We start from the raw sequence: 23,789 nt of genomic DNA, 5'->3' as shown, positions 1-23,789 counted from the left end.
GGAGGCGGGGCTTGGCGTTATTGGCAGGTGGAGCGGCCAATCAGAGCGCGGCGTTGGAGGGGGTCCCGAAAATTCCCGCGAAATCCCCCCAAAAAGCCCCGCCCCCTCCCCAAAGCCCCGCCCCCCCAAAATCCCTCCAAAATCCCCTGAAATGGCCCCAAAATCCGAGGCGGGGGGGGCAGGAAACGTCACTTTATTCCCTCCCCCCCCCCGGGGCGGGGGAGGGGCGGGGGGCGGGGCTCTAAGGCACGTGGGGGTCACGGGGAGGTCACGGGGTCACGGGGGGGTCACGGGGGGGTCACGGGGTCATCCCCTCCCCCCCCCGCTATGGCTTCGGTGCCGGCGTGACGTCATCGGGGAGGGGGCGGGGGTTGCGGGTGTGTGACGTCATCGGCGGGCCCAGCCCGCCCTGACGTCATCGTAACGGGGGAAAGGGGCGGGGCCTTGGCAGTGGTCGGTGACGTCATCGTCGGTTGGCCCCGCCCCTCGTCGTGACGTCCTGCGGGGGGAGGGGGGATCCACAGTGCTGACGTCATCGGGGCGGCGTGACGTCATCGGGCGGAGCTGTGACATCATCGGCTGCTCGGGGGTGGGGGCGGGGCGGCCATGACGTCATTGCGGGAGGGGGGGTGTATGACATCATCGCCTGGGGCTGTGACGTCATCGGCCGCGGAGAGGTGTGTGACATCATAGTTGTGGTGTGACGTCATCGGCACCGCGGGGGCGGAACCGTGACGTCACCAGCTGCCATGCTGGGTGTGTGTGACGTCATCGCGCGGGGCTGTGACGTCATCAGGGGAGGGGGTCCCGAATTCTCCGGGATTTGCCCCAAATTTCGGGGCCGGGGCTCGGCCCCGTTTTCGGCTCTTTTTGCCCCAATTTTACCCTCCAATTTTGCCCTTTTCCCCCATTTTTAACCATTTCCCCTCAATTTCCTCAATTCTCCCCCAATTTCCACCATTTCTCCCCCAATTTTAACTTTTCCCCTCAATTTTTGTCCTTTTTACCCCAATTTTCACCATTTCCCCCCAATTTCCGCTGTTTGCCCCCAATTTTAACCGTTTCCCCATAATTTCAGCCCTTTTCCCTCCATTTCCACACTTCCTCCCCAATTTTCACCGTTTCTCCCCCAATTTTAACCCTTCCCCTCAATTTTTGTCCTTTTTCCCCCAATTTCCACCATTTTCCTCCAATTTTACCTTTTCCCCTCCATTTTTGTCCTTTTCCCCCAATTTTCACCATTTCCCCCCAATTTTAACCCTTTACCCCCAAATTTTAACCCTTTTCCCCCAATTTCCACCATTTCTCCCCCAATTTTACCTTTTCCTCTCAATTTTTGTCCTTTTTTCCCCGTTTTTCACCATTTCCCCCCATTTCCACAGTTCCCCATAATTTCCACCATTTCTCCCCCAATTTTACCTTTTCTCTCCCAATTTTACCTTTTCCCCTCCATTTTTGTCCTTTTTTCCCCAGTTTTAACACTTTCCCTCCATTTTAACACTATCCCCCCAATTTCCACCATTTCTCCCCCAATTTTAACTTTTCCTCTCAATTTTGGTCCTTTTTCCCCCAATTTTCACCATTTCCCCCCATTTTAACCCTTTTCCCCCAAATTCCACAGTTCCCTCCCAATTTCCAACATTTCTCCCCCAATTTTATATTTTCCCCTCCATTTTTGTCCTTTTCCCCCAATTTTAACCCTTTTCCCCCATTTTTAACCCTTTCCCCCCAATTCCCGCTGATTCTCCCCATTTTTAACCCTTTTCCCCCAATTTCCTCAATTCCCCCCCAATTTCCACAATTTCTCCCCAATTTTACCTTTTCCCCGCAATTTTTGTCCTTTTTTCCCCAATTTTCACCATTTCCCCCCAATTTTAACCCTTTTCCCCCAATTTCTGCTGTTTCCCCCCAATTTCCACCATATCTCTCCCAATTTTACCTTTTCCCCTCCATTTTTGTCCTTTTTTCCCCATTTTTCACCATTTCCCCCCATTTCCACAGTTCCCCATAATTTCCACCATTTCTCCCCCAATTTTACCGTTTCTCCCCCAATTTTACCTTTTCCCCTCCATTTTTGTCCTTTTTTCTCCAATTTTCACCATTTCCCCCCATTTTTAACCCTTTCTCCCCATTATTATCCCCTTTCCCCCAATTTTAACCCTTTCCCCAAAATTTCCACCATTTCTCCCCCAATTTTACCTTTTCCTCTCAATTTTTGTCCTTTTTCCCCCCATTTTCACAATTTCCCCCAAATTTTAACCCTTTCCCCGCCGATTTTCCCCATTTTTAACCCTTTCCCCGCCGATTTTCCCCATTTTTAACCTTTTTTTTTGCCCCCCCCCGCTATTTTTAACCCCTTCCCCGCCGATTTCCCCCCCATTCCTTCCCCCCCCCCCCCCCATATTTTTAACCCTTTCCGCTCACACCGTCACCTCCGTTCGGCTCCCGGTGCGCAGCCGGTGCGGGGGGAGGGGCGGCGGCTGCTGCTGGGGGGGGGGCGGGGGAGGGGGCGCGGGTGGGGGAGGGGCGTTGGGTGGGGGAGGGGGTCCCGGCAGCAGCTGCAGCTCCGCCGTGTTCTGCCGCTGCCCCCCAAAAACCGCCCGGCGCCCCCCGACCCCCCCGGGCTGGGGGGGGGGGCGAGAAGGGGGTCCCGGGGGGGGGCGGGTGGTGGTGGGGGAGGGGCGGGGGAGGGGAGGCGACCCCCCCCGCGCCCCCCGCCCCTCCCCCCGGCCCGAGGCTGCTCTGGGACGCCGCGTGGGACAGGGGGGGGCGCCGGGGCCGGTTCCGGGGGAGGGTCCCCCCCCCGAACCCACCCCCCAAAAACTCCTGGGACAGGACCCGGCGGCCCCGGGGCGGGGGGAGGGGCAGCGTCCCCCGGGGGGGGTGGGGGGCGCCCCAGGGGGGGCCCCAGGGACCCCCGAAATCCTCCAGGTCCCGGTCGGCTGCGGGGGAGGGGGAGGAAAGGGTTAATGGTAATGGGGGGGGGCTGGGGGAATTTGGGGAGGGGGTTTTGGGGAGTTTGGGGGATTTCCGGGCGATTTTGGGGGGGATTTGGGGGGATTTGGGGGGGGTTGGGGGGATTTGGGAGGGTTTGGGAATTTGGGGCAATTTTGGGGGAATTTTGGGGGAGTTTGGGGGGATTTGGGGGGGTTGGGGGGGTTTGGGGGGGACTTGGGGGGGCTTTGGGAATTTGGGGGAATTTGGGGGAATTTTGGGGGAGTTTGGGGGGATTTGGGAGGGTTTGGGGGGATTTGGGGGAGTTTGGGGGGATTTGGGAATTTGGGGGAAATTTGGGGAATTTTGGGGTGATTTGAGGGGAATTTGGGGTTTTTTTGGACGGTTTTGGGAAGTTTTGGGTAGTTGAGCGGATTTGGGGATATTTTGGGGTGGATTTGGGGGGTTTGGGGGTATTTTATGGAAGTTTTTGGGATATTTTGGGTATTTGGGGGGGTTTGGGGGTATTTTTGGGTTTTTTGGGGTATTTTTGGGTTTTTTTGGGTATTTTAGGGGGGATTTGGGCATTGTGGGGTATTTTGGGGGGGATTTGGGTTTTATGAGGTATTTTGGGTCGGGGGTCTCACCCAGGCGCCGCAGTGAGGCCCAGCGGGGGGGGGGGGTTGGGGTTTTTGGGGTGGATTTTGGGATTTTGGGGGTGGATTTTGGGGTTTTTGGGGTGTTTTGGTGGTATTTTGGGGGTGTTTTGGGGGTGTTTAGGGGAAGTTGGGGAATTTGGGTCGGGGGTCTCACCCAGGCGCCGCAGCGAGGCCCAACGGGCGCCGTCGGCCCGGGGGGGGCTCTCGTAGGGCGGGGGGGGGTGCGAGAGGTTGTGGAAGGAGCGGGAGCAGCTCAGGGGGGCGGGGGGGGGCACCCGCCAGTCTGGGGGGAGGGGAGGAAACGGGGGGTCGGGGGGGGGAAATACCCCCCCCCAAAAAAAAAAACCCCCTCCGGGACCCCCCCAAAAAAACCCCTCCGGGACTCCCCCAAAAAAATCCCCTCAGAGACCCCCCCAAAAAAATCCCCTCAGAGACCCCCCCAAAAAAATCCCCTCAGAGACCCCCCCAAAAAAAACCCCTCAGAGACCCCCCCAAAAAAAACCCCTCCGAGACCCCCCCAAAAAAATCCCCTCCGAGACCCCCCCAAAAAAAATCCCCTCCGGGACCCCCCAAAAAAATCCCCTCAGAGACCCCCCCAAAAAAACCCCCCCGAGACCACCCAAAGAAATTAAAAAATAAAAATAAAAAGAAACCCCAAAGATTCTTCCCAAAAACACCCAAATCCCCCCAAAATCCTCAAAATCCCCCCAAAATCCCCCCAAATTCCCCCAAATCCCCCCCAAAAACCCCCCAAATCCCCCCAAAAACCACCCAAATCCCCCCCTAATCCCCCAAATCCCCCCCAAATCCCCCCAAATCTCCCCACAATCCCCCCAAATTCCCCAAAACCTCCCCAAATCCCCCCCAAATTCCCCCAAATCCCCCCCAAAATCCCCCCGGGACCCCCAAATTCCCCCAAACCCCCCCAAATCTCCCCCAAATTCCCCCCCTCTCACCCAGGCCCCCCCCGCGGTGTTCGGGGGTCCCGAAGCCCCGATGGGCGTAGCCGCTCTCTGCGGGGGGCGGGGCTCATTAGCGCCTCATTTGCATAAACCCCACCCGGAGACCCCGCCCCAAATTCTTCGGCCCCCCCCAAATCCCCCAGGAACCCCCAAAATCCCCCCGGGACCCCCCAAAATCCCTCAGGACCCCCCAAAATCCCCCCAAGGACCCCCCAAATCCTCCCCAAAATCCCCCCGGGACCCCCAAATCCCCCCAAGGACCCCCCAAATCCTCCCCAAAATCCCCCCGGGACCCCCAAATCCCCCCAGGACCCCCCAAATCCTCCCCAAAATTCCCCCAGGACCCCCCGTAATCCCCTCAAATCCCCCCAAATCCTCCCCAAAATCCCCCCAAGGACCCCCCAAACCCCCCCGGGACCCCCTCAAATCCCCCAGGACCCCCCAAATCCTCCCCAAAATCCCCTTGGGACCCCTCCAAAATCCCCCCGAAATCCCCCCACACCCCCCCGGGACCCCCCCAAAATCCCCTCAAATCCCCCCAAACCCGCCCGGGACCCCCCAAACCCCCCCAGGACCCCCCAAACCCCCCCGGGACCCCCGCCCCGCGCCCCCTCCCCACTTGCCGGGCCCGTAGAGGTTTTTGGGGGGCCGGGGGGGTCCCGCGTCGGGGGGAGGGGGCGGCAGGACCCCACAGCTGCTGCGGCGCTCGGGCCGCGCCCCCGGCCCCGACCCCGCCTGGTGCCGCAGCACGTCCACGAGCGCCCTGGGGACGTTTGGGGACATTTGGGGCATTTTGGGGATATTTTGGGGATATTTGGGGACACGGCCAGGATCGTGTCACCCCCGGGCCGGGTCACCGTCCCCGTCCCCGTGTCCCCCTCCCTCATTCCCCTGTGCCCCTGTCCCCTCACCTGTCCCCTCCCCCTTCACCTGTCCCCTCCTGTCCCCCCCATCCCCTCACCTGTCCCCTCTCATCTGTCCCCTCCCCCTCACCTGTCCCTTCACCTGTCCCCTCACTTGTCCCCTCTCACCTGTCCCACCCCTCCCATTTCCCCCCCCGTCCCCCCTCCCCTGCCCCCTCACCTGTCCCCCCCATCCCCTCACCTGTCCCACCCCTCTCCCCTGTCCCCTCTCCCCTGTCCCCTCCACCCCATCCCCTCACCTGTCCCACCCCTCACCTGTCCCCGCCACCCTCACCTGTCCCCCCTCCCCTGTCCCCCCCGTCCCCCCTCACCTGTCCCACCCCACACCTGTCACTTGTCCCCTCACCTGTCCCCTGTCCCCTGTCCCTCACCTGTCCCAGGCCCTTCCCCTGTCCCCTGACCTGTTCCCCCTCACCTGTCCCTCACCTGTCCCTCACCTGTCCCCACCTGTACCCCCCATCCCCTCACCTGTCCCTGTCCCCCTTCACCTGTCCCCTTACCTGCCCCACCCCTCACCTGTCCCCACCCCCCTGTCCCCCCTCCCCTGTCCCACCCCTCACCTGTCCCCTCCCCCGTCCCCCCTCACCGATCGCCGTCCCCGTCCCCCCTCACCTGTCCCTTCACCTGTCCCCCCCCTTTCCCCCCCATCCCCTCACCTGTCCCCTGTCCCTCACCTGTCCCCACCTGTCCCCTCACCTGCCGCGCTCCCTGTGCGCCGCCGCCGCTCGGTCCCCGCGCTGCGCTCTCCCCCATCCCCTCACCTGTCCCCTCTCACCTGTCCCCCCCATCCCCTCACCTGTCCCCCATCCCCTCACCTGTCCCTCACCTGTCCCCTCACCTGTCCCCTGTCCCCACCTGTCCCCGTCCCTCACCTGCCGCGCTCCCTGTGCGCCGCCGCCGCTCTGTCCCCTCACCTGTCCCACACCCCTCACCTGTCCCCACCTGTCCCTCACCTGCCGCGCTCCCTTTGTGCCGCCGCTCTGTCCCCGCGCTGCGCTCTCCCCCATCCCCTCACCTGTCCCCTCACCTGTCCCCTGTCCCCTGTCCCTCACCTGTCCCCTGTCCCTCACCTGTCCCCTGTCCCTCACCTGTCCCCTGTCCCTCACCTGTCCCCTCATCTGTCCCCTGTCCCTCACCTGTCCCCCCTATTCCCTCACCTGTCCCCACCTGTCCCCGTCCCTCACCTGCCGCGCTCCCGTTGCGCTCCCGCCGCTCTGTCCCCGCGCTGCGCTGTCCCCCATCCCCTCACCTGTCCCCTCACCTGTCCCCTGTCCCCATCCCCTCACCTGTCCCCGTCCCTCACCTGTCCCCCCTGTCCCCCCTCACCTGCCGCGCTCTCTCTGCGCTCCCGCCGCTCGGTCCCCGCGCTGCGCTCTCCCCCATCCCCTCACCTGTCCCCTCACCTGTCCCCTGTCCCTCACCTGTCCCCACCTGTCCCCTCACCTGCCGCGCTCCCGTTGCGCTCCCGCCGCTCGGTCCCCGCGCTGCGCTCTCCCCCACGCCGCGCGGGCCCCCACGGCCGCCGCCAGCGCGGCGCTGACCACTCCGCACACCACGTACGGGACCCCGCCCGGTGCTCCCGCCGCCAGCGCGGCCCCGCGGAGCCCCCCGGTGCCGGCGCCGCTCCCGGTACCGGTACCAGCCCCGGCGGAGGGCGCGGGGGCGGCGGTGCGCGCCCAGGGCGGGCTCCGCGCGTTCCCGCAGCGCCGCTGCTCGAGGCGCCGCGCCCGGTGCTCGCAGCAGAACCGGTAACTGCACGTGCCGCAGCAGAACCGGAACGCGCCCGTCGAGCAGTTGAACGCCGCGTCGTAGTGCCCCATCACGTCGTAGTAGCCGTGGCACAGCTCCGGGGAGTCCCGGGACACCGGAGGAGGGTCACGGGGAACCGGCGGGTCGCGGGGCTTCGGGGGGTCCCGGGGCTCCGGGGGATCCCGCGGTGCTGCAGAGTCCCGGGGCTCCGGTGAGTCTCGGGGCTTCCGGGAGTCCCGGGGCTTCGGGAGGTCCCGGGGCTCCGGGGGATCCCGTGGTGCTGGAGAGTCCCCTGGCTCCGGTGAGTCTCGGGGCTTTCGGGAGTCCCGGGGCTTCGGGGGATCCCGGGGCTCTGCAGAGTCCCGGGGTGCTGGAGAGTCCCGCAGCTCCGGTGAGTCTCGGGGCTTCCGGGAGTCCCGGGGCCTCGGTGAGTCCTGGAGATCCGGTGAGTCCCGGGGCTTCCGGGAGTTCGGGGGCTCCGGTGGGTCCCGATGCTTCGGTGAGTCACGTAGCACCGGGAATTCCTTCGGTCCCGGCCAGTCCTGGAGATCCGGTGAGTCCCGGGGTGCTGGCAGGTCCCGGGGCTCCGGAGGGTCCCGGGGCTTTGGGGAGTCCCGCAGCCCGAGAGGACCACGCAGCTCCAGTGAGTCCCGGGACACCGGAGGGTCACGGGCGAGCGGAGGATCGCGGGGCTTCGGGGGGTGCCGGGGCTCCGGTGAGTCCTGGAGCTCCGGTGAGTCCCGGGGTTCCAGTGAGTCCCGGGGCTCCGGAGGGTCCCGGGGTTCCGGTGAGTCCCGGGGTGCTGGAGAGTCCCGGGGCTCCAGCGAGTCTCGGGGCTTCGGAGAGTCCCACAGCCCGAGAGGATCCCGCGGCACCGGCGAGTCCCCGAGGTCCGGTGAGTCCCGGAGCTTCGGGGGATCCCGGGGTGCTGGCGAGTCCCGGGGCTTCGGGGAGCCCCGTGGCACCGGGAATTCCTTCGGTCCCGGCCAGTCCCGGAGCTCCGGTGAGTCCCGGGGTCCCGGAGGATCCCGCAGCCCCGGGAATTCCATCGGTCCCAGAGGATCCCGGTGTCCCGGAGGATCCCGGTGTCCCGGCGAGTCCCGGGGTCCCGGAGGATCGCTCAGCCCCGGGAATTCCTTCGGTCCCGGGAATTCCTTCGGCAGTCCCGGGAATTCCTTCGGTCCCGGAGGATCCCGCAGCCCCGGAGGATCCCGGGGTCCCGGCGCGTCCCGCGGCCCCCGAGGATCGCTCAGCCCCGGGAATTCCTTCGGTCCCGGGAATTCCTTCGGTCCCGGAAGATCCCGGTGTCCCGGAGGATCGCTCAGCCCCGGGAACTCCTTCGTCGGTCCCGGGAACTCCTTCTGTCCCGGGAATTCCGTCGGTCCCGGGAACTCCCTCGGCGGCCCCGGGGGAATCCCCCCGGCTGTGACGTCAGCGGGCGGGGGGGAATCCCGGGGCAGCCCCGCCCCCCCGGAGTGACGTAGGTGGGTGCGGCGGGGGGGGGAGGGGGCGGAGGGAGGGGGGAGGGGCGAGGAGGGGGAGGGGAGGGGGAGGAGGGTGAGGAGGAGGAGGGGGGGGAGGGGCGGGGGCATGGTGGGGGAGGGGGAGATTAATTAGGGGGGTTAATTACAGGGGGTAATTAGGGTGGGGGGGCCCCGGTGGGGGGAGGGGTCCCGGGGGGGTCCCGTCGCTCCTGTGGGGGGGAGGGGACGATGGGGGAGGGGTCTCCCCGTTTCCCGTCGTGCTCCGCGCGCGCCCCTCCCCCCCCCTCCCCCTCCCCTCCCCCTCCCCGTTTCCAAGGCAGCATCCCCCGTTGCCATGGAAACCGTGCCCGGCAACCGCGCCCCTCCCCCACCCCAAAACAGCCCCCCAAAACGCCCCCAAAAACACCAAAATCGCCCCAAAAACACCAAAATCACCCCGATGCTGCTGGAAAGAGACCAAAAAGCCCCAAACCCCCCGAAAACGGCCCCAAAATGACCAAAACCAACCCCAAACCAACCAAAACCAACAAATCAACCAAAACCGACCAAAATAAACTCAAAGCCAACCAAAACGAACCCAAAACCAACCCAAACACACCAAACCAACCCAAAACCCACCGAGAACAGCCCAAAAACGCCAAAATCAACCAAAAAAGCCCCAAACCAACCAAAACCAACAGAAATCAACCAAAACCGACCAAAACCAGCCCCAAACCAACCCAAACTAGCCCAAAACCAATCAAAACCAACCAAAACCAACCCCAAATCCACCCAAATCCACCCAAACACACCAAACCAACCCCAAAACCAACAAAAAATGCCCCAAAACTGACCAAAATCGGCCCAAAACCAGCCCCAAACCCAAACACACCAAACCAACCCCAAATCCACCCAAAAACGACAAAAAATGCCCCAAAACTGACCCAAACCGGCCCCAAAGCCCCAGATCCCAGCCAGCCCCCAAATCCCCGAATCCTCCCCAAAACCCCCAAACTCGGCCTCAGAACAGCCGGGAGCCCCAAATCCCGGTGTCACCCCCGGTGTCACCCCTGGTTTCACTGTCAGTGTCACCGTCGGTGTCACCATCACTGTCACCATCGCTGTCACCCCCCGTGTCACTGCCACTGTCCCCGTGTCACCCCCCCGATGTCACCGCCAGGCCTTCGGTGTCACACACGGTGTCACACTCAGTGTCACACTGTCACCGCCACTGCCATGCTCCCGGTGTCACACTCGGTGTCACACTCATGTCACACTCCCTGTCACTGTCACACTCCCAGTGTCACACTCGGTGTCACACTGCCACTGTCACATGTTCGCTGTCACCCTCCCGCCATCACTGCCATTCTCCTGGTGTCACACTCAGTGTCACACTCGGTGTCACCGCGCTGCCATCGCTGTCACACTTGTGGTGTCACACTCAGTGTCACACTCAGTGTCACTGTCACACTCCCGCTGTCACACTCCCCATGTCACACTCGCTGTCACCCCCCTGCCATCGCTGCCATGTTCCCGGTGCCACACTCAGTGCCACACACTCCCTGTCACTGTCACACTCCATGTCACACACTCAGTGTCACCCACCTGCCATCACTGCCACATTCCCGCTGTCACCCTCATTGTCACACTCCCGGTGTCACACTCAGTGTCAACCCGCTACCATCGCTGTCACACTCCCTGTCACCCTTGTGCCATTGCTGCCACACTTGTGGTGTCACACTCAGTGTCACATTGCCAGTGTCACACACTCAGTGTCACACTCCTGGTGTCACACACTCGCTGTCACCCCCGGCCATCGCTGCCACTCTCTTGGTGTCACACTGCCTGTCACACTTCCGGTGTCACACTCTCAGTGTCACACTCATTGTCACCCCCCTGCCATCGCTGTCACACTCCCGCTGTCACACTCACTGTCACACTCAGTGTCACTGTCACACTCCCAGTGTCACACTCGTTGTCACCCCCCTGCCACCACTGCCACCCTCTTGCTGTCACACTGCCTGTCACACTCGCTGCCACACTCCCGCTGTCACACTCATTGTCATCCCCCTGCCATCGCTGCCACGTTCCCGGTGTCACACTCAGTGTCACACTCCCGGTGTCACACACTCAGGGTCACACCCCTGCCATCATTGCCACACTCCCACTGTCACCTTCATCACTGTCACACTCCCTGTCACAATCCCTGTCACACTCCCAGTGTCACACACTCAGTGTCACCCTCAGCCATCGCTGCCACCCCCGATGTCACACTCGCTGTCACACTCACTGTCACCCCCTGGCCATCCCTGCCACGTTCCCGGTGCCACACTCAGTGTCACACACTGCCTGTCACACTCAGTGTCCCTGTCACACTCCTGGTGTCACACTCCCTGTCACACTCACTGTCACACTCCCTCTGTCACACTCAGTGTCACCCTCAGCCATCGTTGCCACTCTCTTGGTGTCACACTGCCTGTCACACTCGCTGTCACACTCCCGCTGTCACACTCATTGTCATCCCCCTGCCATCGCTGACACGTTCCCGGTGTCACACTCAGTGTCACACACTCAGTGTCACACTCAGTGTCACCCCCTGCCATCGCTGCCACACTTGTGGTGTCACACTCAGTGTCACTGTCACACTCCCTCTGTCACACTCACTGTCACCCCACTGCCATCGCTGCCATCCCCCTGCTGTCACACTCCTGGTGTCACACTCCCTGTCACACTCAGTGTCACACTCACTGTCACCCCCGGCCATCGCTGCCACCCTCATTGTCACACTCACTGTCACACTCAGTGTCACACTCAGTGTCCCCCAGCCCCCCATCCCCGTCCCCCCTCCATCCCCCCCGTGTCCCCCATCCCCGTGTCCCCGTTGCCATGGCGACCGCACCCCCGTTGCCGCCGTTGTCACTCACCGGGGCGATCGGGGGGGCTGTGCCCGGTCCGGGGGTCCCGGGGGGGTCCCGGGGGGGTCCCGGGGGGTCCCGGGGGCGATTTGGGGGATTTTGGGGCAATTTGGGGGAATTTCGGGAGGATCCCGGGGGGGTTTTGGGGGGATCCCGGGGGCTGGGGGGGATTTTGGGGGAGTTTTGGGCTGTTTTGGGGGGATTTTTGGGGGTTTGGGAGGTCCCGGATGGGATCTGGGGGGTCCCGGGGTGGACTTGGGGGGACGCGGGGGGAATTTGGGGAGGTTTGGGTGAATTTGGGGGGTTTGGGGGGGGATTTGGGGGAGATTTGGGGGGGATTTGGGAGGTCCCGGAGGGGTTTTGGGGGTCCCGGGTGGTTTTGGGGGGTCCCCAGGGGGGATTTTGGGGGGATTTGGGGGGATTCTGGGGGGCTTTGGGGGATCTGGGGGGTCCCGGGGAGGATTTGAGGGGTGCTGGGGGGATTTTGGGGGGGTCCTGGGGGGATTTTGGGGGGATTTTGGGGGGATTTTGGGGGGTTTTGGGGGTCGCGGTGCCGGCGCGAAGCCCCCGCAGGACGGAGCGGCTGAGGGGGGGGGGCGGGGGGCGAGAGGCGGGCGCTGATTGGCTGAGCGCAGCCAATGGGGGCGTGGGGGGCGTGGCCAGCGCCCACTCGCGCGGCGGGTTCATTAAGAAAAGGGGGAAAGGGGCGGGGCCGAGCTGTCAATCAAACATGGGGGCGTGGCCATGGGGGCGGCTGTCAGTCAACGGGAAGGGGCGGGGTTTGTTCGGCCACGCCCAAAGGGGGCGGAGCTAAGCCAGGACAGGCCACGCCCACTTTGGGGACCCCCCCCCCAAAAAAAAACCCAAAAAAACCCCCAAACTCTGAATTTTGGGGAAGGGGCAGTGTTTATTAACCCCAAGTTGGGGGATTTTGGGGGATTTTGGGGGCTCAGACCCTCCTGAGACTGAGGAGGAATTTTGGGCTGAATTTGGGAGATTTTGGGGAATTTTGGGCTGATTTTGAGGAATTTTGGGGGCTCAGACCCTCCCGAGACTGAGAAGGAATTTTGGGCTGAATTTGGGGGATTTTGGGGAATTTTGGGCTGATTTTGGGGAATTTTGGGGGCTCAGACCCTCCCCAGACTGAGGAGGATTTTTGGGCTGAATTTGGGGGATTTTGGGGAATTTTGGGCTGATTTTGGGGGATTTGGGGGCTAAGATGCTCCCCAGACTGAGGAGGATTTTGGGGCTGATTTTGGGGGGATTTTAGGGGAGTTTTGGGCTGATTTTGGGGGATTTCTGGGCAGATTTTTGCGCTGATTTTGGGGTTTTTTTTGGGCTGATTTTGGGGGATTTTGGGGTCTCAGGGCTCCCCCAGCGCCCCCAGGGCCCCCCCCCAGGATCAGCCCCGTGTCCGGCGGTGGCTCCTTGATCAGGGGAAGGATCTGGAGGGGTAATTAGTGCTAATTAGTGCTAATTAACCCTCCTTAAACCCTTGCTAACCCATTCACAAGACTATAACTGACCCTAACAACTAATTAACCAGTCTTAAACCTCATTAGTTTAATAACCACCCCTTTATTAACCTCTAATTAACGGATTAACTGGGCCCTAATTAACCCTAACTAGCCAACCTCTAATTAACCCTAACAAACCACATAACCGCCCCTTTATTAACCCCTAATTAACGGATTAACTGGGCCCTAATTACCCTAACTAGCCAACCTCTAATTAACCGTAAGAAACCACATAACCGCCCCTTTATTAACCACTAATTAACGCATTAACAGTAATTAACCAGCCTCTAATCAACCCAAACGAACCAACTGCCCATCCGCTAATTAACCGCTAACAAACTTGTTTAATTAATTATAATTACCCCATAATTAACCCGTTAACCAGCGCATAATTAACGGTTTTGTGGGCGGGGTTTCACATGGTGGGTGTGGCCGGGTGGGCGTGTCCAGGTGGGTGTGGTCGGGTGGGTGTGGCCGGGTGGGCATGGCATCACCTGGCTGGGGCGGGCGTGGCCGCACAGGTGAGGGTGGGCGTGGCCAGGTGGGCGTGTCCAGGTGGGTGTGGCCGGGTGGGTGTGGCCCGGTGGGTGTGTCCAGGTGGGCGTGTCCAGGTGGGCGTGGCCGCTCACCTGCGGGAATTTGGGGTGGGCGGAGTCTCGCAGCAGCAGCAGCAGGAGGGACTCGCAGGTGCTCAGGTACGCGCCGGCCTGGCGCATGCGGGCGAGGGCGAGGGCGCGATCCACCTGGCTGGGACCCCTCCCCAAATTACACCTGAGACCCCTCCCCAAATTACACCTGGGACCCCAAACCCCGCCCCACCTGGGACCCCAAACCCCGCCCCCAAACCCCGCTCCACCTGGCTGGGACCCCTCCCCAAATTACACCTGGGACCCCTCCCCAAATTACACCTGGGACCCCTCCCCAAATTACACCTGGGACCCCTCCCCAAATTACACCTGGGACCCCAAACCCCGCCCCCAAACCCCGCCCCACCTGGCTGGGACCCCTCCCCAAATTACACCTGGGACCCCTCCCCAAATTACACCTGAGACCCCCAAACCCCGCCCCCAAACCCCGCCCCACCTGGCTGGGACCCCTCCCCAAATTACACCTCGGACCCCCCCCAAACACACCCGAGCCCCCCCAAAATCCCCCCAAAATCCCCCCCAAAATCCCCCCCAAAACCCCCCCAGCCCCCCCACGGGCCCCGGGGCTCCCGAAAACCCCAAAATGGGCGGAATTTGCCCCAAACCTGCGCGAGGAGACGGCGTCGGCGGCCACGTGCACCTCCAGCCCCTCCGCCAGCAGCTCCAGCGCCGTTTGCTGCCAAAAATCCAAATTTTGGGGGAATTTGGGGCGCCCTGGGGGGGGTTTTGGGGAATTTGGGGGGCCCCAGAAAAATCGCGGGTTGGAAATTTGGGGGATTCTGACCCAAAACTCCACTGGGAGTCCCCAAATCTTCCCGAAATAACCCCCAAAATCCCATCTGGAATCCCCCAGACTCACCGATTTTGGGTTTCCCTCCCCAAAACCCCCAGATTTTTGGGGTTCCCGCCCCAAACCACCCCTAAACTCCCCGATTTTGTGTTTCCCTCCCCAAATGAACCCCAAACTCTCCGATTTTGGGTTTCCCTCCCCAAACCAGCCCTAAACTCCCCGATTTCGGGTTTCCCTCCCCAAAACCCCTTCTAGGACCCCTAAAACTCCCCAATTTCGGGGTTCCCTCCCCAGATGAACCCCAAACTCTCCGATTTTGGGGTTCCCTCCCCAAACCACCGCCAAACTCCCCGATTTTGGGTTTCCCTCCCCAAAACCCCTTCTAGAACCCCCAAACTCCCCGATTTTGGGTTTCCCACCCCAAACCCCCTGGATTTTTTGGGTTTCCCTCCCCAAACCACCCCCAAACTCCCCGATTTTGGGTTTCCCTCCCCAAACCACCCCTAAACTCCCCGATTATGGGGTTCCCTCCCCAAAACCCCCTCTAGGACCCCCACCCACCCCCGATATTTCGGGGCGCTCACCAGCACGCAGGCGTGCGCCTCGATGCCGCAGAGCAGCACCGCGCGGATTTTGGGGTCCCCCAGGAGGGGCGCGGCCGCCCCGGCCATGCTGAAGGCGCTTTTGGGGACCCGGGGCAGGTCCTGCGCCCCCAATTCCGGCACCGTGCGCCCCAAAACCTCCGGGCGCTGCTCCGCCACCAGCGCCGGCACCCCCAGGATGCGGCAGCCCTGCGAGGGGGAGGTTTTGGGGGGTTTGGGGAGTTTTGGGATTTTTGGGGATTTTGGGGGATTTTTGGGGATATTTTGGGATTTTTTGGTGATTTTTTTGTGATTTTTGTGATTTTTTTTGAGATTTTTTTGGTGATTTTTTTTTGTGATTTTTTTGTGATTTTTTTTTGTGATTTTTTTTGTGATTTTTGGAGATTTTTTGTGATTTTTTTGGGGGATTTTTGGGGATTTTTTGTGATTTTTTGGGGGAATTTTTCGGGATTTTTTGGGAGGGATTTTTCGGGATTTTTTGTGATTTTTTTGGTGATTTTTTTGGTGATTTTTGGAGATTTTTTGTGATTTTTTTGGGGGGATTTTTTGTGGCTTTTTTTGGGATTTTTTTGGGGAATTTTTTGTGATTTTTTGGGGAGATTTTTTGTGATTTTTTTGGGGGGGATTTTTTGTGATTTTTTGTGATTTTTTTGGAAGTTTTTTTGGGGTGTTTTTGCGGTATTTTAACCTGGTTTTGGGATGGTTTTTGGCGTTGCTTTTGGGATATTTTGGGGGGTTTTGGGGGGTATTTTGGGGCGTTTTGGGGGTATTTTGGGATGTTTTGGCGATGTCTTTGGTAGTATTTTGGGGGGTTTTTTGGGGTGTTTTTGGGGTATTTTAGGCTGGTTTTGGGGCGGTTTTTGGGGTTGTTTTTGGGATATTTTGGGGTGGTTCTGGGGGATTTTTTTGGGGCGTTTTTGGGCTATTTTGGGGTCCCCACCTGCAGCAGGCGCGCGGCCACGGCCACGATCTGCGGGAAGGCGGCGACGGAGCCGCGGAATCGCTCCTGGAGGTCACAGACGAGCAGGGCCGAGGAGCCGGGCAGGGGCCAGCCCGGGCGGGCGGCCATGGCGCACCTGGGGGCACCTGGGGGCACCTGGGCACAGCTGGGCACAGCTGGGCACAGCTGGGACACACCTGGGCACACCTGGGGGCACCTGGGCACAGCTGGGACACACCTGGGGCACCTAGGAGAGATCACCAGGGGTCACGGCACATCCCTGGCACACCTGGGCACACCTGGGACACAGCTGGACACACCTGGGACACACCTGGGACACACCTGGGGGGCACCTGGGCACAGCTCGGGGCACCTGGAGGCACCTAGGAGAGATCAGCAGGGGTTACAGCACATCCCTGGCACACCTGGGACACACCTGGGCACACCTGGGACACACCTGGGCACACCTGGGGGGACGTGAGGGACACCTGAGTGACCTGTGACACCTGGGGGAGGTCACCGGGGGTCACGGCACACCCCTGGCACACACGTGAGACATACCTGGGCACAGCTGGACACACCTGGGGCACACCTGCGGGGACGTGAGGGACACCTGAGTGACCTGGGACACCGGGGGGAGGTCACCGGGGGTCACACACACCCCTGGCACACCCGTGGCACAGCTGTGCCCACCTGTGCCACATCGGTGGGACTTTGGGAAGGTCACCGGGGTCACCTGGGCACACCTGGCCGGGGTCACGTGACCCTCGCCCCCCCCTCGCCCCCCGCACCCACCTGAGGCCGCTCCGCGCACGATCCACGTGACACCCGCTGCACGTGACGGCCGGCCCGCCCTCTCCCCGCCCACAGCCCGCAAAGCAGCCAATCATCGTCCTCTCACCGTTTACCGCCCTCCGCCGCAGCCAATCAGCGCCTCCCGCCGCCCCCGCTCTCGGCCAATCGGAAGGCGCCGCCGCTGAGCTCCGGCCAATCACAGGCTGAGGGGGGCGGGGCTTGGCGTGAGGGGACTCCGGGATCGAGTTCGAAAATCGCCGAAATTCGCCCAAAATTCGCCCAGAATTCTCCAAACCCGCCCCAAAACCCACCCAAAACCCCAAACCCGCCGCTGCTCCCCAAAATCTCCGCTGACGTAAGCGTCCGGCCGATACGGACCCCGAACCCCTCCCGGAGCCCTAAAATCTCCGATTTTCGCCCCAAATTCGCTCTCACCGGCGTTGTCCCGACCCAAAAACCCCCTCAAACCCCTCCATTCCCCCCACAACCCCCTCAGGACCCCTCAACCCCCCCAAACATCATCAGGATCCCCCAAATTCCCCCCAGATCACCCCAAACACCCTCAGGACCCCTTAAACCGCCCCAAAACCCCCTCAGGACCCCCCAAACTCTCTCAGGACCCCCCAAACCGCCCCAAACCCCCTCAGGACCTCCCAAACCGCCCAAAACCTCCTGAGAACCCCCCAAACCGCCCCAAAACCCCCTCAGGACCCCCCAAACCGCCCCAAACCCCCCCGAGGGCCCCCCAAATTCCCCCCAAACCACACCAAAACCTCCCCAAAACCCTGTCAGGACCCCTAAAATCGCCCCAAAACCTCCTCAGGATCCTCCAAACCTCCCCCGAACCCCCTCAGAACCCCCCAAACCTCCCCAAACATCATCAGGATCCCCCAAATTCCCCCCAGATCACCCCAAACCCCCTCAGGACCCCTCAAACCGCCCCAAAACCCCCGAAGCCACCCCAAAACTCCCTCACGATCCCCCATATTGCCCCCAGATCACCCCAAACCCCCTCAGGACCCCTAAAATCGCCCCCAAACCTTTTCAGAACCCCCAAATCACCCCAAACCCCCGAGGCCACCCCAAAACTCCCTCACGATCCCCCAAATTCCCCCCAGATCACCCCAAACCCCCTCAGGACCCCTCAAACCCCCCCAAACATCATCAGGATCCCCCAAATTATCCCCAAATCACCCCAAACCGGCCCCAAACCTCCCCCGAACCCCTCCGAGGACCCCCCAAATTCCCCCCAGATCACCCCAAATCCCCTCAGGATCCCCCAAACCGCCCCCGAATCCCCCAAATTCCCCCAAAACCACACCAAAGCTTCCCCAAAACCCCCTCAGGACCCCCCAAATTCCCCCCAAACCTTCCCAAACATCATCAGGATCCTTCAAATTCCCGCAGATCACCCCAAACCCCCTCAGGACCCCTCAAACCGCCCCAAACGCCCTCAGAACGCCCCAAACCCCCTCAGAACCCCCTAAACCGCCCCAAAACCGCCTCAGGACCCCTCAAACCGCCCCAGAACCCCCTCAGAACGCCCCCGGTCCCGGTTCCCCCGCCGTTACCGGCCGCTCCCCGCCCGTTCCCCGCCGTTACCGGCCCCGGTCCGTTCCCGTTACCGGCCCCGGCCCGTTCCCGTTACCGACCCGTTACCGGCCCCGGTCCGTTCCCGTTCCCGTTCCCGGCCCGTTCCCGGCTCGGTGCCCGGTGCGCGATGCTCGGGGCGCTGCTGCTGTCGCTGCTCGGGCCGCTGTGGCTCGGGGCAGTCCCGGGCCCGGGCCCGCCGGGGGTCGGCGGCTGTGTCCTGTGCGACCCCGCGGCGGCGGCGGCGCTGGCGGAGCTGCTCGGGCCGTTCCTGCGCCGGGCCCTGCCCGCACAGCCCGCGGGCCGCGGCCGCCTCGGCTCCCTGGTGCTGCGGGGCGTGCTGGGGCTGGCGCGGCTGCCGCGGGACCCCGCCAGCTTCATGGGGGTCATCGGTCAGTGAGACCCCTCCCCTAATTGGGATAGAGCTGATCTGGGAGTCACAGATCCATAACGGGACCATAAATCCTTCCTGGGAGCCCAAATCCTCCCAAAATCCTCCCAAAATCCTGCCCGGGACCCGCGCAGCTTCATGGGGGTCATCGGTCAGTGCAGACCCCTCCTCTAATTGGGATAGGGCTGACCCGGGTGTTCCAGATCCATAACGGGACCCTAAAACCTCCCTGGGGCCCGAAATCCTCCCCAAAATCCTGCCCGGGACCCCGCCAGCTTCATGGGGGTCATCGGTCAGTGAGACCCCTCCCCTAATTGGGACAGATCCACTCTGAGAGCCCCAAATCCATCCTGTCCTCCTGGGGCCCCAAATCCTCCCCAAATCCTGCCCGGGACCCCGCCAGCTTCATGGGGGTCATCGGTGCGTGAGACCCCTCCCCTAATTGGGATAGATCTCCTCTGGGAGTCCCAAATCTGTCCTGTCCTCCTGGGAGCCCAAATCCTCCCAAAAACCTCCCTGGGACCCCTAAAACCTCCCCAAATCCTGCCCGGGACCCGCGCAGCTTCATGGGGGTCATCGGTCAGTGAGACCCCTCCTCTAATTCCGATAGATCCGCTCTGGGAACCCCCAACCCATTCCAGGACCCTAAAACCTCCCCGGGACCCGAAATCCTCCCCAAATCCTGCCCGGGACCCCCGCAGCTTCATGGGGGTCATCGGTGCGTGAGACCCCTCCCCTAATTCCGATAGAGCTGACCCGGGAGCCCCCAACCCATTCCGGGACCCTAAAACCTCCCCGGGACCCAAAAACCTCCCCAAATCCTGCCCGGGACCCCGGCAGCTTCATGGGGGTCATCGGTCAGTGAGACCCCTCCCCTAATTGGGACAGAGCTGACCCGGGAGTCCCCAATCCATAACGGGACCCTAAAACCTCCCCGGGACCCAAAAACCTCCCCAAATCCTCCCCAAATCCTCCCCAAATCCTGCCTGGGACACCCGCAGCTTCATGGGGGTCATCGGTGGGTGAGACCCCTCCTCTAATTCCGATAGAGCTGATCTGGGAGTCCCCAATCCATTCCGGGCCCCTAAAACCTCACCGGAAGGGGATTTGGGGCAGGTATTTGGGGAATTTGGGGAATTGGGGGAATTTGGGGGCTCTGGGGAATTTGGGGCAGGAATTTGGGGGCTCTGGGGGGTCTCGCTCCCCTCTGAGCCCCCCGCCCCCCCAGACCAGGCCACCCTGGACGAGGCCTCGATCCATTTCCGCAGGACCCTGGCCCGGGTCATGGCCCAGGACATCAAAGGTGACCCCAAAAATTGGGGCATTTTGGGGAGATTTATTGGGGTTTAATTGGGCTTTTTATTGGGGTTTAATTGGGTTTTTTATTGGGGTTTATTTGGGTTTTTATGGGCTATAATTGAGTTTTTATTGGGCTTTAATTTGGGTGATTCTTGGGGATTTATTGGGGTTTAATTGGATTTTTATTGGGTTTTAATTGTGTCATTTACTGGGCTTTAATTTGGGTCATTTTGGGGCTTTATTTGGGCTTAATTTGTTTTTTTTTTATTGGGGTTTATTGGGTGGTTAATTCTGGAGCTTAATGGCCTTAATTGCGGCTTCATTGGGTCACTCAAAGCCCTCCCACAGCGACCCCAAATTTGGGATTTTTTTGGTTAATTTTTATGGGTTTTTTTGGGTTTTTTTGGTGTAAATCTCATTTTTCAGGATTATTTTTGGGTCTCATTAACCCCAGAACGCAGTGCCATTAATTGGGGCGTTAATTGCTGATCCCGGCGGGGGGGTTCGCCTCGGGGGGGACCCTCCTCCACTCCCCAAAACGCCCCAAAATGCCCCAAAATCCCCCCGCAGACGAACAGATCTACCAGGAGCTGCTCTGGGCCATGCGGGAGATCAAAGAGGACTTCGAGCGGCTGATGAGGCGGTTCCAGAGCCAGGGTGGGCTGCGGGACCCCCAAAATCCCCCCCGGGACCCCCAAAATCCCCCCCGGGACCCCCAAAATCCCTCCCGGGACCCCCAAAATCCCTCCCGAAATTCACCCCTGGAACCCCGACCCAAATCTCCCCAAAATCCCCCCAAAATCCCCCCGGGAATCCTCAAAAATCCCCCCTAAAACTCTTCTGGGACCCCCAAACCCACTCAGAGCCCCCCAACCCCTCTGGGACCCCCCAAACTCACCCGGGACCCCCCCAAACCCAATCCCACCCCCCAAAATCCTCATTTTTCACCCCGTTTTTCCCTTTTTTTTGCAGTTTATTGCCCCAATAAATGCGGTAAGCGGGGTCGGGGGGGTTTGGGGGGGTTTAGGGGGGATTTTGGGGGTCCGGAGCCTCCGGGTGACCCCAAAACCCCCCAAAATCGCCCCCCAGGGCGGATGGAGGTGGTGTGGATCGAGTGCATCTTCTGCAACCTCACCCACTTCGCCTGCAACAGGGGCCTGGACTGCGGGGGTGAGGGGATTTGGGGGGATTTGGGGGGCTTTGGGGGGCTTTGGGGGGTTTTGGGGGGGATTTGGGGGGATTTGGGAGGGATTTGGGGGGATTTGGGGGGGATTTGAAGGGATCCTGGGGGGCTTTGGGGGGGATTTGGGAGGGATTTGGGGGGGATTTGGGGGGCATTTGGGGGGTCCTGGGGGGGATTTGGGGGGGATTTGGGGGGTCCTGGGGGGGATTTGGGGGGTCGGGAGGAGTTTGGAGGGGTTTCGGGGGGATTTTTGGGGGGGGCTCGGGGGGATTTTTGGGGGGGGTTCGGGGGGATTTTCCGGGGGTCTCCAGAGGATTTTTGGGGGGGGGTCTCGGGAGGATTTTTGGGGGGCCTCCAGAGGATTTTGGGGGGAGTTTCGGGGGGATTTTTCGGGGGGTCTCGGGGGGATTTTTGAGGGGTTTCGGGGGGATTTTTGAGGGGTCTCAGGGGGATTTTGGGAGGGGTTTCGGGGGAATTTTCGGGGGGTCTCCAGAGGATTTTGGGGGGGTCTAGGGAGGATTTTGGGGGGGGTTCCGGGGGGGGGTTTCGGGGCGTCTCCAGAGGATTTTGGGGGGGGGGTCTCGGGGGGATTTTTAGGGGGGTCTTCAGAGGATTTTGGGGGGGGGAATTCAGGGGGATTTTTGGGGGGGTCTCGGGGGGATTTTTGAGGGGTCTCGGGGGGATTTTTCGGGGGATCTCGGGGGGATTTTTGGGGCTATTCCAGCTCACCGAGAGATCCCAGAAGGACAATTTTTGTGCGTCCCGGAGCTCCCGAATTGGGGAGGGGGCTGCCGGGGGTTAACCGGGGGGGGGTGGTAATTTGGGGAGGGGTCTCAGCCCCTTCCCCCCCCCGCCCAGAGCGGCAGCTGTGGGTGGAGGAGGGGCAGGACCTGGTGCTGGACTGCGCCCTGCCCTGGCACGGAGCATCACACGGTGCCAAAACCTACAGCTTCTACCGGGTGAGCCAAGCCCCCTCCCCAAATTCCGCCCGGGACCCTCCCCGGCCCCAAAAACCGCAAAGCGACCCCACTGTTCCTCCCTCGCAGGGCCTGGCCGCGGGCGGGGCGGGCCCGGAGCCCCCCGAGCCCCCTCCCCAAAGGCGGGGGGCGGCCGCGGAGCCCCCCGAGCCCCCTCCCCAAAGGCGGGGGGCGGCCGCGGAGCCCCCGCGCCCCCCGCCCGCCGAGCGGCTGCTGCGGAGCGGCCCCGACCCGGTGCTGGTGCGGAGAGCGGCGGCGGCGGCGGCGGCGGGCCGGTACCGGTGCCTGATGCGGGGCCCCGGCGGGCGGGTGGGCTCGGAGCTGCGCTTCAACGTCAGCGGTGAGCCCCGGGACGCGCCCGAAACGTGCCCGAAATGTGCCCGAAATGTGCCCTAAATGTGCCCGAAATGTGCCCGAAACGTGCCCGAAATGTGCCCGAAATGTGCCCGAAATGTCCCCGAAATGTGCCCGAAATATCCCTGAAATATTCCCTAAATATCCCCGAAATGTCCCTCAAATGTCCCCTAAACACCCCCGAAATATTCCCGAAATGTCCTCAAAATATCCCCAAAATGTCCCTGAAATATTCCCTAAATGTCCCCGAAATGTCCCTTAAATGTGCCCTAAATATCCCCAAAATATCCCCGAGAAACCCCACAAACACCCCCAAAACATCCCCAAAATACTCCCAAAAGATCCCCAAAAGATCCCCAAAATTCTTCCCAAAATTCTCCCTAAAATATCCCCTAAAAATTCCCCCAAATGCCCAAAATATCCCCTAATAATCCCCAAAATACTCCCAAAAGATCCCCAAAAGATCCCCAAAATTCTTCCCAAAATTCTCCCTAAAATATCCCCTAAAAATTCCCCCAAATACCCAAAATATCCCCTAAGAATCCCCAAAATAGCCCCAAAATGGCCCCAAAAATCCCCCCGGGACCCTCAAAAATCCCCCCAAAATCCCCAAAAATCCCCCCAGGGCCCCCCCAAACCCCCCCCGAGACCCCCCAAACCCCCCCTGGGACCCCCAAACCCCCCCCGAGACCCCCAAACCCCCCCCAGGGCTCCCCCAAAACCCCCCCAGGACCCCCCAAACCCCCCCCAGGGACCCCCAAAACCCCCCTGGGACCCCCCAAAACCCCCCCAGGGCTCCCCCAAAACACCCCCGGGACCCCCCAAACCCCCCCGGGACCCCTCAAAACCCCCCCAGGACCCCCAAACCCCCCCAAAATAACGCCCCCCCCCCCGCAGTTCTGCCCCGCCCGAGGGTCCCCGGCGCGGCCCCGCCCCCCCCCCGCCGCCCCCCCCGGGGGTCTCCCCCCGGCCGCTGTCGCCGCTATCGCCGTCACGACTATCGCGACAGTGCTGGTGGCCGCGGGCATCGCCTGGTGAGGCGGGGGGGCGGGGGGGGATTTTGGGGGGTCCCGGGGGGATTTTGGGGGGTCCTGGGGGG

General features: G+C 61.6%; 3 protein-coding genes across 3 annotated transcripts; 1 reads left to right on the top strand and 2 right to left on the bottom strand.

Moving 5' to 3' along the window:
* Positions 1–2,406: 2,406 nt before the first annotated feature.
* Positions 2,407–11,454, bottom strand: SHISA7 (shisa family member 7). The gene is made up of 7 exons (XM_072921435.1): positions 11,439–11,454; positions 6,922–8,650; positions 6,432–6,488; positions 5,179–5,318; positions 4,550–4,606; positions 3,748–3,876; positions 2,407–2,942 (listed from the first exon to the last, which is right to left on the bottom strand). Exons 1-7 carry the CDS (start codon positions 11,452–11,454, stop codon positions 2,407–2,409), a joined length of 2,664 nt encoding a protein of 887 aa, XP_072777536.1.
* Positions 11,455–12,510: 1,056 nt separating this feature from the next.
* Positions 12,511–16,267, bottom strand: ISOC2 (isochorismatase domain containing 2). The gene is made up of 6 exons (XM_072921603.1): positions 16,102–16,267; positions 15,144–15,350; positions 14,375–14,445; positions 13,752–13,869; positions 12,962–13,050; positions 12,511–12,904 (listed from the first exon to the last, which is right to left on the bottom strand). The coding sequence occupies exons 1-6, from the start codon at positions 16,228–16,230 to the stop codon at positions 12,820–12,822; spliced, it is 699 nt and encodes a 232-aa protein (XP_072777704.1). The 5' UTR covers positions 16,231–16,267; the 3' UTR covers positions 12,511–12,819.
* Positions 16,268–18,555: 2,288 nt separating this feature from the next.
* IZUMO1 (izumo sperm-oocyte fusion 1) lies at positions 18,556–22,732 on the top strand. The gene is made up of 7 exons (XM_072921434.1): positions 18,556–18,878; positions 20,106–20,180; positions 20,747–20,833; positions 21,149–21,169; positions 21,266–21,346; positions 22,218–22,318; positions 22,406–22,732. Exons 1-7 carry the CDS (start codon positions 18,617–18,619, stop codon positions 22,730–22,732), a joined length of 954 nt encoding a protein of 317 aa, XP_072777535.1. The 5' UTR covers positions 18,556–18,616.
* The last annotated feature ends 1,057 nt before the right edge of the window (positions 22,733–23,789 follow it).

The sequence above is a fragment of the Taeniopygia guttata genome, chromosome 37, assembly GCF_048771995.1.
Source record: "Taeniopygia guttata chromosome 37, bTaeGut7.mat, whole genome shotgun sequence".
In the NCBI taxonomy this organism is placed as follows: Eukaryota; Metazoa; Chordata; class Aves; order Passeriformes; family Estrildidae; genus Taeniopygia; species Taeniopygia guttata.
The sequence above is the reverse complement of the archived record's forward strand: the minus strand, read 5'-3'. Positions and strand labels throughout refer to the sequence as shown.